Raw genomic sequence first — 16260 nt, forward strand, 5'->3', positions numbered from 1 at the left:
AGTAGAGGGAGTGCTGAGGTAATACAGTAGAGGGAGTGTGAGGTAATACAGTAGGGGGAGTGTGAGGTAATACAGTAGAGGGAGTGCTGAGGTAATACAGTAGGGGGAGTGTGAGGTAATACAGTAGGGGGAGTGTGAGGTAATACAGTAGAGGGAGTGCTGAGGTAATACAGTAGGGGGAGTGTGAGGTAATACAGTAGGGGGAGTGCTAATCTAATTTAAGGTGTTATGTGTTCTCCACACTCTCATCCTCACAAGAACGTACTCAAGAGAACGTGGTCTGAGAATGAACTCTGAGCACGAGAGTGTGGAGCGCGGTAGAATGAATATTGAGAGACAAGTGTTTCTGATTGCAGGGTCTCATCTTCACTGTATCCAAGGATCTTGTGGAATGATGCCTGCCTGGTTAATGAATAAACGGTAACATGCACTATGCATTAGGGTTCAACTTCCAGGTCACCACAGGTCACCAGGCCTTGAGGATTCTTCTTTCGGGACTCCGACACCTCACTAACCTTTTAGATTTTTCATATTTAAAACACCAACTTAGCAGGCAGCCATTAGAGCCCCGCAGTAATTAGCAGAGAGACGTTGGGATGTCTCTTCATCTGAGGTCAACCCTCCCAGGCCTAAAGACAGACCTGTCCTGATACAGGAGGTCTCTAGAGACGCACCAGATCTGTCCTGATACAGGAGGTCTCTAGAGACGCACCAGATCTGTCCTGATACAGGAGGTCTCTAGGGACGCACCAGATCTGTCCTGATACAGGAGGTCTCTACAGACGCACCAGATCTGTCCTGATACAGGAGGTTTCTACAGAAGCACCAGATCTGGTCTGATACAGGAGGTCTCTATAGACGCACCAGATCTGGTCTGATACAGGAGGTCTCTAGAGACGCACCAGATCTGTCCTGATACAGGAGGTCTCTAGAGAAGCACCAGATCTGTCTGATACAGGAGGTCTCTAGGAGACGCACCAGATCTGTCCTGATACAGGAGGTCTCTAGAGAAGCACCAGATCTGTCCTGATACAGGAGGTCTCTAGAGACGCACAGACCTGTCCTGATACAGGAGGTCTCTCAGACTATGGGTCTAACAGACCAATGTCCTGATACAGGAGGTCTCTAAGAGACCAATCTGGTCTGATACAGGAGGTCTCTATGGTAATAGACCAATCTGGTCTGATACAGGAGGTCTCCTATGGTAATAGACCTGTCTGATACAGGAGGTCCTATGACACAACAGACCTGTCCTGATACAGGAGGTCTCTATGGTAATAGACCAATGTGATAGGAGGTCCTATGGTAACAGACCAATGTGATAGGCTCCTATGGTAACAGACCAATGTGATAGGCTCCTATGGTAACAGACCAATGTGATAGGCTCCTATGGTAACAGACCAATGTGATAGGCTCCTATGGTAATAGACCAATGTGATAGGCTCCTATGGTAACAGACCAATGTGATAGGCTCCGGGAGATATGGTAACAACCAATGTGATAGGCTCCAATATTTTAACAGTGACCAATGTGATAGGCTCCTATGGTAACAGACCAATGTGATCCTAGGCTCCTTGGTAATAGACCAATGTGATCCCAGGCTCCTTTATGAGTAACAGACCCATGTGATAGGCTCCTATGGTAATGAGTGATCCCAGGGTCCTTGGTATGACCAATGTGATAGGCTTTTCCTAATGGGCCGCTTTAGTGAGTGGAAGATCCCAGGGTGCTTTATGGACAAAATATATCACAATATTTTTAACAGTGAGTGATCCCAGGGTGCTTTATGAGTAGTGAGTGATCCTAGGGTGCTTTAAGAGTAGTGAGTGATCCCAGGGTGCTTTATGAGTAGTGAGTGATCCCAGGGTGCTTTATGAGTAGTGAGTGATCCCAGGGTGCTTTATGAGTAGTGAGTGATCCCAGGGTGCTTTATGAGTAGTGAGTGATCCCAGGGTGCTTTATGAGTAGTGAGTGATCCTAGGGTGCTTTATGAGTAGTGAGTAGTGATCTCAGGGTGCTTTATGAGTAGTGAGTGATCCCAGGGTGCTTTATGAGTAGTGAGTGATCCCAGGGTGCTTTATGAGTAGCGATCCCAGGGTGCTTTATGAGTAGTGAGTGATCCCAGGGTGCTTTATGAGTAGTGAGTGATCCCAGGGTGCTTTATGAGTAGTGAGTGATCCCAGGGTGTTTAAATGAGTAGTGAGTGATCCCAGGGTGTTTAAATGAGTAGTGAGTGATCCCAGGGTGCTTTATGAGTAGTGAGTGATCTCAGGGTGCTTTATGAGTAGTGAGTGATCCTAGGGTGCTTTATGAGTAGTGAGTGATCCTAGGGTGCTTTATGAGTAGTGAGTGATCCCAGGGTGCTTTATGAGTAGTGAGTGATCCCAGGGTGCTTTATGAGTAGTGAGTGATCCTAGGGTGCTTTATGAGTAGTGAGTGATCCTAGGGTGCTTTATGAGTAGTGAGTGATCCCAGGGTGCTTTATGAGTAGTGAGTGATCCCAGGGTGCTTAAATGAGTAGTGAGTGATCCCAGGGTCCTTTATGAGTAGTGAGTGATCCTAGGGTGCTTTATGAGTAGTGAGTGATCTTTATGAGTAGTGAGTGATCCTAGGGTGCTTTATGAGTAGTGAGTGATCCCAGGGTGCTTTATGAGTAGTGAGTGATCCCAGGGTGCTTTATGAGTAGTTAGTGATCCTAGGGTACTTTATGAGTAGTGAGTGATCTCAGGGTGCTTTATGAGTATGGTAGCTGGCGAACACAATTGATTTCAGCCACAACTTGCTCAGACAAACCAAATGTTTGCAGACGGTAAGATACACAAACTAATAGTGGAATCATAGAAGACTTGTGGATTTATATGAATAAGCAAAGTGGAAACAAGCACCGGAGCTTGGTGTGAGAAGCAGCATACAGGAGAGTGACACATAAATCTCTCTCTCTAACCCCAGACCTAACACCAGACCTAACACCAGACCTAACACCAGACCAGACCTAACACCAGACCTAACACCAGACCTAACACCAGACCTAACACCAGACCTAACACCAGACCTAACACCAGACCTAACACCAGACCTAACACCAGACCTAACACCAGACCTAACACCAGACCAGACCTAACACCAGACCTAACACCAGACCTAACACCAGACCTAACACCAGACCTAACACCAGACCAGACCTAACACCAGACCTAACCCCAGACCTAACACCAGACCTAACCCCAGACCTAACACCAGACCTAACACCAGACCTAACACCAGACCTAACCCCAGACCTAACACCAGACCTAACCCCAGACCTAACCTGACCCATAACTGGACCTGACCTGAGGCCCAGATTAACCAGGTCACATCAACACTAAGAGAGTAAGAAAGAGCTGTTAGCAGAGCTGGTAATGGCTTAATGGATCCACAACAATTGACTTGGAGTCAGGGTAACACCAGTAAGACCTAACACCAGACCTAACACCAGACCTAACACCAGACCTAACACCAGACCTAACCAATTGTAACTAATCAGACCTATGGGGAGAGTGTGCTACTGGCTCACAGGAGAGGTCCAGACCTGGGACCTCACCAGGACAGGGGAATAGTTGGCCAGAGGAGAGGTTGTGTTGGGTCAGAGGAGACCTAAACAGTCGGACTGTAGGAGAGGTTGTGTTGGGCCAGAGGAGAGGTTGTGTTGGGTCAGAGGAACCAGGGGAACAGTCAACACTGTAGGAGAGAAAGAGTGTTGGGACAGAGGAAGGTTGTGTTGGGTCAGAGGAGAGGTTGTGTTGGGTCAGAGGAATGAAGGTAATGTGACCTATGGGGAGAGGAGAGTGGGAACAGTGGCTCACAGGAGAGGTTGTGTTGGGACAGAGGAGAGGGGAATGCGTTGGGTCAGAGGAGAGGTTGTGTTGGGTCAGAGGAGAGGGGAACAGTCGGCTGTAGGAGAGGTTGTGTTGGGCCAGAGGAGAGGTTGTGTTGGGTCAGAGGAGAGGGGAACAGTCGGCTGTAGGAGAGGTTGTGTTGGGACAGAGGAGAGGTTGTGTTGGGTCAGAGGAGAGGTTGTGTTGGGTCAGAGGAGAGGTTGTGTTGGGTCAGAGGAGAGGGGAACAGTCGGCTGTAGGAGAGGTTGTGTTGGGACAGAGGAGAGGTTGTGTTGGGTCACAGGACAGGGGAACAGTCGGCTGTAGCAGAGGTCGTGTAGGGTCACAGGACAGGGGAACAGTCGGCTGTAGCAGAGGTCGTGTAGGGTCACAGGACAGGGGAACAGTCGGCTGTAGCAGAGGTCGTGTAGGGTCACAGGACAGGGGAACAGTCAGCTGTAGCAGAGGTCGTGTAGGGTCACAGGACAGGGGAACAGTCAGCTGTAGGAGAGGTCGTGTAGGGTCACAGGACAGGGGAAGTCAGCTGTAGGAGAGGTCGTGTAGGGTCACAGGACAGGGGAACAGTCGGCTGTAGCAGAGGTCGTGTAGGGTCAACGGACAGGGGAACAGTCGGCTGTAGCAGAGGTCGTGTAGGGTCAACGGACAGGGGAACAGTCGGCTGTAGCAGAGGTCGTGTAGGGTCAACGGACAGGGGAACAGTCGGCTGTAGCAGAGGTCGTGTAGGGTCAACGGACAGGGGAACAGTCGGCTGTAGCAGAGGTCGTGTAGGGTCACAGGACAGGGGAACAGTCAGCTGTAGCAGAGGTCGTGTAGGGTCAACGGACAGGGGAACAGTAGGATGAGTGGTATACTGCTTACCTGTCGGAGGTCGATGAATGCCAGCTGTAAAGTGTCTCCCTGGAATCCTGGGACAGGCTCTGAGCTGGCGAACACTGGAGCAGGGAGAGGAGACAGGAACAGTCAACCTGCTGTCACTGATAAGCCTACAGAAACTATATTTATTCTGTCTGGGGATAAATCAACCTTTATATAAAGTGCTTTACAGTGGGAATAAATTAAATCAAAACAGAGTCAACTTAAGGTTAAAACACTGCATGATCACCTAAAAACCTTAAACTACCTTGTATATCTTGGAGAACTCTACGTATGAGAAGTCAATAGATTCCTTAGAGACATATGAGCATGTGCACTCTGGTTCACCCTGCATCAGGGGCCCTGAGGGGCCTCAGGGGAGCACCAGGTACAAGGCCAAGACACAAACACACAGGAACACAGCCGTCACAGCCCTGGGACTCAGCTGTCACAGCCCTGGCCCACAGGGACTCCTGAGTGGCGCAGCGGTCTAAGGCACTGCATCTCAGTGCTTGAGGCGTCACTACAGACACCCTGGTTCGAATCCAGGCTGTATCATAACCGGCCGTGATTGTGAGTCCCTTAGGGCGGACCTCCAGAGACACTAAGCTGGTCCTCCAGAGACACTAAGCTGGTCCTCCAGAGACACACGGCTGGACCTTCAGAGACACACGGCTGGTCCTCCAGAGACACTAAGCTGGTCCTCCAGAGACACTAAGCTGGTCCTCCAGAGACACTAAGCTGGTCCTCCAGAGACACTAAGCTGGTCCTCCAGAGACACTAAGCTGGTCCTCCAGAGACACTAAGCTGGTCCTCCAGAGACACTAAGCTGGTCCTCCAGAGACACTAAGCTGGTCCTCCAGAGACACTAAGCTGGTCCTCCAGAGACACTAAGCTGGTCCTCCAGAGACACTAAGCTGGTCCTCCAGAGACACTAAGCTGGTCCTCCAGAGACACTAAGCTGGTCCTCCAGAGACACTAAGCTGGTCCTGGGACATTCGGTAATACTGGCACTGAATACAAAGCGAATGCTTGATTTTGGAACCATTTAGCTAGATAGCTAACGTGCTACTAAATTAGCAAACCAAATGCACAACTGCTGAGCACATTTAGCACATTTAACACAGTTACTAAATCTACTGAACTACATGTAGTGTTGGTCTTATGTTTCATGAGTTGAAATAAAAGATAGCAGAAATGTTCCATGCGCATTAAAACCTTATTTCTCTCCAATTTTGTTGAATTTAATTTATTTTTTAAAACCTTTATTTAACTAGGCAAGCCAGTTAAGAACAAAATGTTATTTACAATGGCGGCCTACCCCAGTCAAACCCTAACGATGCTGGGCCAATTGTGCGCTGCCCTATGAGACTCCCAATCACGGCCGGTTGTGATACAGTCTGGAATCGAACCAGGGTCTGTGGTGATGACTCTAGCACCGAGATGCAGCGCCCCAGACCGCTGCGCCACTCAGGAGCCCCTTTCACATCCCTGTTAGTGAGCATTTCTCCTTTGCCGTGATAATCCATCCACCTGACAGATGTGCCATATCAAGAAGCTGATTAAAATCATGATTACACAGGTGCACCTTGTGCTGGGGACAATGAAAGGCCACTCTAAAATGTGCAGTTTTGGCACACAACACAATGCCACAGATGTCTCAAGTTTTGAGGGAGCGTGCAAATGGCATGCTGACTGCAGGAATGTCCACCAGAGCTGTTGCCAGAGATTTTAATGTTAATTTCTCTACCATAAGCCACCTCCAACATCGTTTTAGATAATTTGGCAGGACGTCCAACCAGCCTCTCAACCATAGACCACGTGTATGACGCTGTGTGTATGACGTTGTGGACAGAGGGCCCCATGGTTATGGTCCTTCTGTAGCTCAGTTGGTAGAGCATGGCGCTTGTAACGCCAGGGTAGTGGGTTCGATTCCCGGGACCACCCATACGTAGAATGTATGCACACATGACTGTAAGTCGCTTTGGATAAAAGCGTCTGCTAAATGGCATATATTATTATTATATATTATTATATTATTATTATTATTATTATTATTATTATTATTATATTATATTATGGTGGGGTTATGGTATGAACAGAGGGCCCCATGGTGGGGTTATGGTATGGACAGAGGGCCCCATGGTGGGGTTATGGTATGGACAGAGGGCCCCATGGTGGGGTTATGGTATGGACAGAGGGCCCCATGGTGGGGTTATGGTATGGGCAGAGGGCCCCATGGTGGGGTTATGGTATGGACAGAGGGCCCCATGGTGGGGTTATGGTATGGACAGAGGGCCCCATGGTGGGGTTATGGTATGGACAGAGGGCCCCATGGTGGGGTTATGGTATGGACAGAGGGCCCCATGGTGGGGTTATGGTATGGACAGAGGGCCCCATGGTGGGGTTATGGTATGGACAGAGGGCCCCATGGTGGGGTTGTGGTATGGACAGAGGGCCCCATGGTGGGGTTATGGTATGGACAGAGGGCCCCATGGTGGGGTTGTGGTATGAACAGAGGGCCCCATGGTGGGGTTATGGTATGAACAGAGGGCCCCATGGTGGGGTTATGGTATGGACAGAGGGCCCCATGGTGGGGTTATGGTATGGACAGAGGGCCCCATGGTGGCGGTGGGGTTATGGTATGGACAGAGGGCCCCATGGTGGGGTTGTGGTATGAACAGAGGGCCCCATGGTGGGGTTGTGGTATGAACAGAGGGCCCCATGGTGGGGTTATGGTATGAACAGAGGGCCCCATGGTGGGGTTATGGTATGAACAGAGTACACAAGGACATGGCGTTTACAGACTACTGGGGTCAACACAGTGCTGAGGAGGTCAGGGAGTTTACAGTCAGACTACTGGGGCCAACACAGTGCTGAGGAGGTCAGGGAGTTTACAGTCAGACTACTGGGGTCAACACAGTTGATGGCTGATTACAGCTGTGAGTGATGGCTGGAAGGTGAGTGATGGCTGGAAGGTGAGTGATGGCTGGAAGGTGAGTGAGGGCTGATTACAGCTGTGAATGAGGGCTGGTTACAGCTGTGAATGAGGGCTGGAAGGTGAGTGAGGGCTGGAAGGTGAGTGATGGCTGAAAGGTGAGTGAGGGCTGGAAGGTGAGTGAGGGCTGGAAGGTGAGTGATGGCTGATTACAGCTGTGAGTGATGGCTGGAAGGTGAGTGATGGCTGGAAGGTGAGTGATGGCTGGAAGGTGAGTGATGGCTGGAAGGTGAGTGATGGCTGGAAGGTGAGTGATGGCTGGAAGGTGAGTGAGGGCTGGAAGGTGAGTGATGGCTGGAAGGTGAGTGATGGCTGGAAGGTGAGTGATGGCTGGAAGGTGAGTGATGGCTGGAAGGTGAGTGATGGCTGGAAGGTGAGTGATGGCTGGAAGGTGAGTGAGGGCTGGAAGGTGAAGTGGTCATTATGGGACCGGTGCATAGAAAAAGACATGGTTTTGCTTAAACCATTTTAGTGAATTTATTAATGAAACGTACTGAATAACACGAGCTTGGTAGTATGATATGAAACAGTACCAGGGTATTCTGAAATGTTGGTATCATATAAAACAGTACCAGGGTATTCTGAAATGTTGGTATGATATAAAACAGTACCAGGGTATTCTGAAATGTTGGTATCATATAAAACAGTACCAGGGTATTCTGAAATGTTGGTATCATATAAAACAGTACCAGGGTATTCTGAAATGTTGGTATGATATAAAACAGTACCAGGGTATTCTGAAATGTTGGTATCATATAAAACAGTACCAGGGTATTCTGAAATGTTGGTATGATATAAAACAGTACCAGGGTATTCTGAAATGTTGGTATCATATAAAACAGTACCAGGGTATTCTGAAATGTTGGTATCATATAAAACAGTACCAGGGTATTCTGAAATGTTGGTATGATATAAAACAGTACCAGGGTATTCTGAAATGTTGGTATGATATAAAACAGTACCAGGGTATTCTGAAATGTTGGTATCATATAAAACAGTACCAGGGTATTCTGAAATGTTGGTATCATATAAAACAGTACCAGGGTATTCTGAAATGTTGGTATCATATAAAACAGTACCAGGGTATTCTGAAATGTTGGTATCATATAAAACAGTACCAGGGTATTCTGAAATGTTGGTATCATATAAAACAGTACCAGGGTATTCTGAAATGTTGGTATGATATGAAACAGTACCAGGGTATTCTGAAATGTTGGTATGATATAAAACAGTACCGTATTCTGAAATGTTGGTATGATATAAAACAGTACCAGGGTATTCTGAAATGTTGGTATGGCTAAAACAGTACCAGGTGAGTATTCTGAAATGTTGGTATGGCTAAAACAGTACCAGGGTATTCTGAAATGTTGGTATGATATGGAAGGTACCAGTTCTGAAATGTTGGTATGATATGAAACAGTACCAGGGTATTCTGAAATGTTGGTATGATATGGGGTATTCTGAAATGTTGGTATGGCTATAAAACAGTACCAGGTATTCTGAAATGTTGGTATATATAAAACAGTACCAGGGTGGAAATGTTGGTATGATATGGAAACAGTACCAGTGAGTATTCTGAAATGAGTGAAACAGTACCAGGGTATTCTGAAATGTTGGTATGATATGAAACCCAGCTATTCTGAAATGTTGGTATCAGGTGAGTACCAGGGTATTCTGAAATGTTGGTATCATATAAAACAGTACCAGGGTATTCTGAAATGTTGGTATCATATAAAACAGTACCAGGGTATTCTGAAATGTTTTTGTATCATATAAAACAGTACCAGGGTATTCTGAAATGTTGGTATCATATAAAACAGTACCAGGGTATTCTGAAATGTTGGTATGATATGAAACAGTACCAGGGTATTCTGAAATGTTGGTATCATATAAAACAGTACCAGGGTATTCTGAAATGTTGGTATGATATGAAACAGTACCAGGGTATTCTGAAATGTTGGTATGATATGAAACAGTACCAGGGTATTCTGAAATGTTGGTATGATATAAAACAGTACCAGGGTATTCTGAAATGTTGGTATCATATAAAACAGTACCAGGGTATTCTGAAATGTTGGTATCATATAAAACAGTACCAGGGTATTCTGAAATGTTGGTATCATATAAAACAGTACCAGGGTATTCTGAAATGTTGGTATCATATAAAACAGTACCAGGGTATTCTGAAATGTTGGTATCATATAAAACAGTACCAGGGTATTCTGAAATGTTGGTATCATATAAAACAGTACCAGGGTATTCTGAAATGTTGGTATCATATAAAACAGTACCAGGGTATTCTGAAATGTTGGTATCATATAAAACAGTACCAGGGATTCTGAAATGTTGACATGATATAAAACAGTACCAGGGTATTCTGAAATGTTGGTATGATATGAAACAGTGACACAGGGTATTCTGAAATGTTGGTATCATATAAAACAGTACTTGAAATGTTGGTACATATAAAACAGTACCAGGGTATTCTGAAATGTTGGTATCATATAAAACAGTACCAGTGACTGACACTAAGGTATGATATGAAACAGTACCAGAGACTTCTGACAACTGTTGATCATATAAAACAGTACCAGTGACATTCTGAAATGTTGGTATCATATAAAACAGTAAGAGACTTCTGAAATGTGATCATATAAAACAGTACCAGGGTATTCTGAAATGTTGGTACTTGACGTGATATGAAACAGTGACACACTGAAATGTTGACATATAAAACAGACCGTGACACACTGTTGGTATGATATGAGACTGAAATGTTGGTATGATATGAAACACTACCAGGATTCTGAAATGTTGATCATATAAAACAGTACCAGGGTATTCTGAAATGTTGGTATGATATAAAACAGTACCAGGGTATTCTGAAATGTTGGTATCATATAAAACAGTACCAGGGTATTCTGAAATGTTGGTATCATATAAAACAGTACCAGATTCTGAAATGTTGGTATGATATAAAACAGTACCAGGAGTATTCTGAAATGTTGGTACATATGAAACAGTACCAGGGTATTCTGAAATGTTGGTATCATATAAAACAGTACCAGGGTATTCTGAAATGTTGGTATCATATAAAACAGAGGGTATTCTGAAATGTTGGTATCATATAAAACAGTACCAGGGTATTCTGAAATGTTGATCATATAAAACAGTACCAGGGTATTCTGAAATGTTGGTATCATATAAAACAGTACCAGGGTATTCTGAAATGTTGGTATCATATAAAACAGTACCAGGGTATTCTGAAATGTTGGTATCATATAAAACAGTACCAGGGTATTCTGAAATGTTGGTATGATATAAAACAGTACCAGGGTATTCTGAAATGTTGGTATGATATGAAACAGTACCAGGGTATTCTGAAATGTTGGTATCATATAAAACAGTACCAGGGTATTCTGAAATGTTGGTATCATATAAAACAGTACCAGGATTATTCTGAAATGTTGGTATCATATAAAACAGTACCAGGGTATTCTGAAATGTTGGTATGATATAAAACAGTACCAGGGTATTCTGAAATGTTGGTATCATATAAAACAGTACCAGGGTATTCTGAAATGTTGGTATCATATAAAACAGTACCAGGGTATTCTGAAATGTTGGTATCATATAAAACAGTACCAGGGTATTCTGAAATGTTGGTATGATATGAAACAGTACCAGGGTATTCTGAAATGTTGGTATCATATAAAACAGTACCAGGGTATTCTGAAATGTTGGTATGATATGAAACAGTACCAGGGTATTCTGAAATGTTGGTATGATATGAAACAGTACCAGGGTATTCTGAAATGTTGGTATCATATAAAACAGTACCAGGGTATTCTGAAATGTTGGTATGATATAAAACAGTACCAGGGTATTCTGAAATGTTGGTATCATATAAAACAGTACCAGGGTATTCTGAAATGTTGGTATCATATAAAACAGTACCAGGGTATTCTGAAATGTTGGTATGATATAAAACAGTACCAGGGTATTCTGAAATGTTGGTATGATATGAAACAGTACCAGGGTATTCTGAAATGTTGGTATCATATAAAACAGTACCAGGGTATTCTGAAATGTTGGTATCATATAAAACAGTACCAGGGTATTCTGAAATGTTGGTATCATATAAAACAGTACCAGGGTATTCTGAAATGTTGGTATCATATAAAACAGTACCAGGGTATTCTGAAATGTTGGTATCATATAAAACAGTACCAGGGTATTCTGAAATGTTGGTATCATATAAAACAGTACCAGGGTATTCTGAAATGTTGGTATCATATAAAACAGTACCAGGGTGTGAAATGTTGGTATCATATAAAACAGTACCAGGGTATTCTGAAATGTTGGTATCATATAAAACAGTACTCTGAAATGTTGGTATCATATAAAACAGTACCAGGGTATTCTGAAATGTTGGTATGATATGAAACAGTACCAGGGTATTCTGAAATGTTGGTATCATATGTACCAGGGTATTCTGAAATGTTGGTATGATATAAAACAGTACCAGGGTATTCTGAAATGTTGGTATCATATAAAACAGTACCAGGGTATTCTGAAATGTTGGTATGATATGAAACAGTACCAGGGTATTCTGAAATGTTGGTATCATATAAAACAGTACCAGGGTATTCTGAAATGTTGGTATCATATAAAACAGTACCAGGGTATTCTGAAATGTTGGTATGCTTATGAAACAGTACCAGTATTCTAAATGTAGGTACTGCTTCTGACAGTACGTTGAAATGTTGGTATCAATAAAACAGTACCAGGGTATTCTGAAATGTTGGTAGATATAAAACAGTACCAGGGTACTGCTTTGGTATCTGAAAACAGTACCAGTTGAAATGTTGTGTATGATATAAAACTACCAGGGTATTCTGAAATGTTGGTATCATATAAAACAGTACCAGGGTATTCTGAAATGTTGGTAAATATAAAACAGTGCCACTGCTTCTGACTACGTTGTATCATATAAAACAGTACCACTGTATTCTGAAATGTTGGTATCATATAAAACAGTACCAGGGTATTCTGAAATGTTGGTATGTTGGTAAATGTTGAAAAGTTGATATATTACTGTGGTGCTGGTATACTCCCTACCACTGAGGAAGTAAGCTCCCGTAGCCCAGTCAAAACTGTTCTGCTGCCCTGGCCCCCAATGTAGTGGAACAAACTGCTTCTGACAGCGGAGTCAATAAATCTAGTGCACTGCTTCTTTAAGGACTACGTTGGATAAAGTAATCCCTCTCACCCCCCCTGTTTTAGATGCACTATTGTAAAGTGACTGTTCACTGCTTCTGACTACGTTTGTAAGTCGCTGTGTGCACTGCTAAATGACTAAATGTAAATGTAAATGTAGTGACACACCAAGAGACTTGACTGTGACACACTAAGAGACTTGACCGTGACACACCAAGAGACTTGACTGTGACACACTTCTGAGGCTACCGTGACACACCAAGAGACTTGTAGTGACACACTGCTTCTGACACACTAAGAGACTTGACTGTGACACACTAAGAGACTTGACCGTGACACACCAAGAGACTTGACTGTGACAACTAAGTACCGTGACACACTGAGAGACTTGACCGTGACACACTAAGAGACTTGACCGTGACACAGTAAGAGACTTGACCGTGACACACTAAGAGACTTGACACACACCAAGAGACTTGACCGTGACACACCTGAAGACTGTGATCTGCTCTGTAGCAGGTAAAGTCTTTTGTCTCAACACAGCTGTTCAGCTGAGTTCATTTTGAGGGTAATAGGGGATGTGTTCCAAATGGGACCCTATCCCCTTTACAGGGCCCACAGGGCTCTGGCCGAAGTAGTGCACTATATAGGGAATAGGGTGCTATTTGGGATGTAGTGACAAGGGAGTGGCTAGAGCATGGTCACCACTCTGACTAACAGCAGGAGGATTATAGGGAGGAGCCAACTGAGTATTCCTAGAGGGGTGTCTTATGCTTGCGGGTGTGTATGTGTGTGTGTGTGTGTGTGTGTGTGTGTGTGTGTGTGTGTGTGTGTGTGTGTGTGTGTGTGTGTGGTGTGTGTGTGTATAAAGTGTGTGTGTGTGTGTAGGGAATGTGGGCTGTGAGAAACAGGAGTCATCTCTGCTCTGTCACAGCCGTTTAGCGGAGGGCATAGGGCAGAGTCCGTGTCCCAAATTGTACTCATTTCCCTATATAGGGAATAGGGCTGTAGTATAAATGTAGTGCACTATAAAAGGAATAGGGCTGTAGTATAGAGTAGTGCACTGCTTCTGATAGGGAATGTAGGGCTGTAGTATAAAGTAGTGCACTATTCTGATAGGGAATGTAGGGCTGTAGTATAAAGTAGTGTAAATATAGGGAATAGGGCTGTAGTATAAAGTAGTGCACTATTCTGACTACGTTGTAAATGTAGTGCACTGCTTCTGACTACGTTGTAAATGTAGTGCACTGCTTCTGACTACGTTGTAAATGTAGTGACTGCTAGGGTTGTAATAGTGCACTGTTCTGACTACGTTTTAGGGAATAGGGCTTCTGACTAGTATAAAGTAGTGCACTATAAAGGAATAGGGCTGTAGTATAGAGTAGTGCACTGCTTCTACTAGGGAATAGGGCTGTAGTTGTAAATGTAGTGCACTATAAAGGAATAGGGCTGTAGTATAAAGTAAGTGACTATACAGGAATAGGGCTGTAATCCCTCTTGTTCAAACATTATTAGGCTGAACTACCCTTAACACTATTACCTATGGGCCCTGGTCAAAAGTAGTGCACTATATAGGGAATAGGGCTGTAGTATAAAGTAGTGCACTATATAGGGAATAGGGCTGTAGTATAGAGTAGTGCACTATATAGGGAATAGGGCTGTAGTATAAAGTAGTGTACTATATAGGGAATAGGGCTGTAGTATAGAGTAGTGCACTATATAGGGAATAGGGCTGTAGTATAGAGTAGTGCACTATATAGGGAATAGGGCTGTAGTATAAAGTAGTGTACTATATAGGGAATAGGGCTGTAGTGCACTATATAGGGAATAGGGCTGTAGTATAAAGTAGTGTACTATATAGGGAATAGGGCTGTAGTATAAAGTAGTGTACTATATAGGGAATAGGGCTGTAGTATAAAGTAGTGTACTATATAGGGAATAGGGCTGTAGTGCACTATATAGGGAATAGGGCTGTAGTATAAAGTAGTGTACTATATAGGGAATAGGGCTGTAGTATAAAGTAGTGTACTATATAGGGAATAGGGCTGTAGTATAAAGTAGTGTACTATATAGGGAATAGGGCTGTAGTATAAAGTAGTGTACTATATAGGGAATAGGGCTGTAGTACTATATAGGGAATAGGGCTGTAGTATAAAGTAGTGTACTATATAGGAATAGGGCTGTAGTATAAAGTAGTGTACTATATAGGGAATAGGGCTGTAGTATAAAGTAGTGTACTATATAGGGAATAGGGCTGTAGTGCTATATAGGGAATAGGGCTGTAGTATAAAGTAGTGTACTATATAGGGAATAGGGCTGTAGTATAAAGTAGTGTACTATATAGGGAATAGGGCTGTAGTATAAAGTAGTGCACTATATAGGGAATAGGGCTGTAGTATAAAGTAGTGCACTATATAGGGAATAGGGCTGTAGTATAAAGTAGTGTACTATATAGGGAATAGGGCTGTAGTATAAAGTAGTGTACTATATAAGGAATAGGGCTGTAGTATAAAGTAGTGTACTATATAGGGAATAGGGCTGTAGTATAAAGTAGTGTACTATATAGGGAATAGGGCTGTAGTATAAAGTAGTGCACTATATAGGGAATAGGGCTGTAGTATAAAGTAGTGCACTATATAGGGAATAGGGCTGTAGTATAAAGTAGTGTACTATATAGGGAATAGGGCTGTAGTGCACTATATAGGGAATAGGGCTGTAGTATAAAGTAGTGCACTATATAGGGAATAGGGCTGTAGTATAAAGTAGTGTACTATATAGGGAATAGGGCTGTAGTATAAAGTAGTGTACTATATAGGGAATAGGGCTGTAGTATAAAGTAGTGCACTATATAGGGAATAGGGCTGTAGTATAAAGTAGTGCACTATATAGGGAATAGGGCTGTAGTATAAAGTAGTGCACTATATAGGGAATAGGGCTGTAGTATAAAGTAGTGCACTATATAGGGAATAGGGCTGTAGTATAAAGTAGTGTACTATATAGGGAATAGGGCTGTAGTGCACTATATAGGGAATAGGGCTGTAGTATAAAGTAGTGTACTATATAGGGAATAGGGCTGTAGTATAAAGTAGTGCACTATATAGGGAATAGGGCTGTAGTATAAAGTAGTGCACTATATAGGGAATAGGGCTGTAGTATAAAGTAGTGCACTATATAGGGAATAGGGCTGTAGTATAAAGTAGTGTACTATATAAATAGGGCTGTAGTGCACTAGGGAATAGGGCTGTAGTATAAAGTAGTGTACTATATAGGGAATAGGGCTGTAGTATAAAGTAGTGCACTATATAGGGAATAGGG

General features: G+C 43.6%; 1 protein-coding gene across 1 annotated transcript in view; it reads right to left on the minus strand.

Annotated features, from left to right (window-relative positions):
• LOC124025738 (exocyst complex component 6-like) overlaps positions 1–16260 on the minus strand; it is a 53529-nt gene that overhangs the window by 17840 nt on the left and 19429 nt on the right. The window contains exon 4 of the mRNA XM_046339072.1: positions 4734–4807. Within this exon, the coding sequence (XP_046195028.1) occupies positions 4734–4807 (74 nt within the window). The remainder of the gene's footprint in view (positions 1–4733; positions 4808–16260) is intronic.

Source organism: Oncorhynchus gorbuscha, unplaced genomic scaffold (genome assembly GCF_021184085.1).
Source record: "Oncorhynchus gorbuscha isolate QuinsamMale2020 ecotype Even-year unplaced genomic scaffold, OgorEven_v1.0 Un_scaffold_2397, whole genome shotgun sequence".
Classification (NCBI taxonomy): Eukaryota; Metazoa; Chordata; class Actinopteri; order Salmoniformes; family Salmonidae; genus Oncorhynchus; species Oncorhynchus gorbuscha.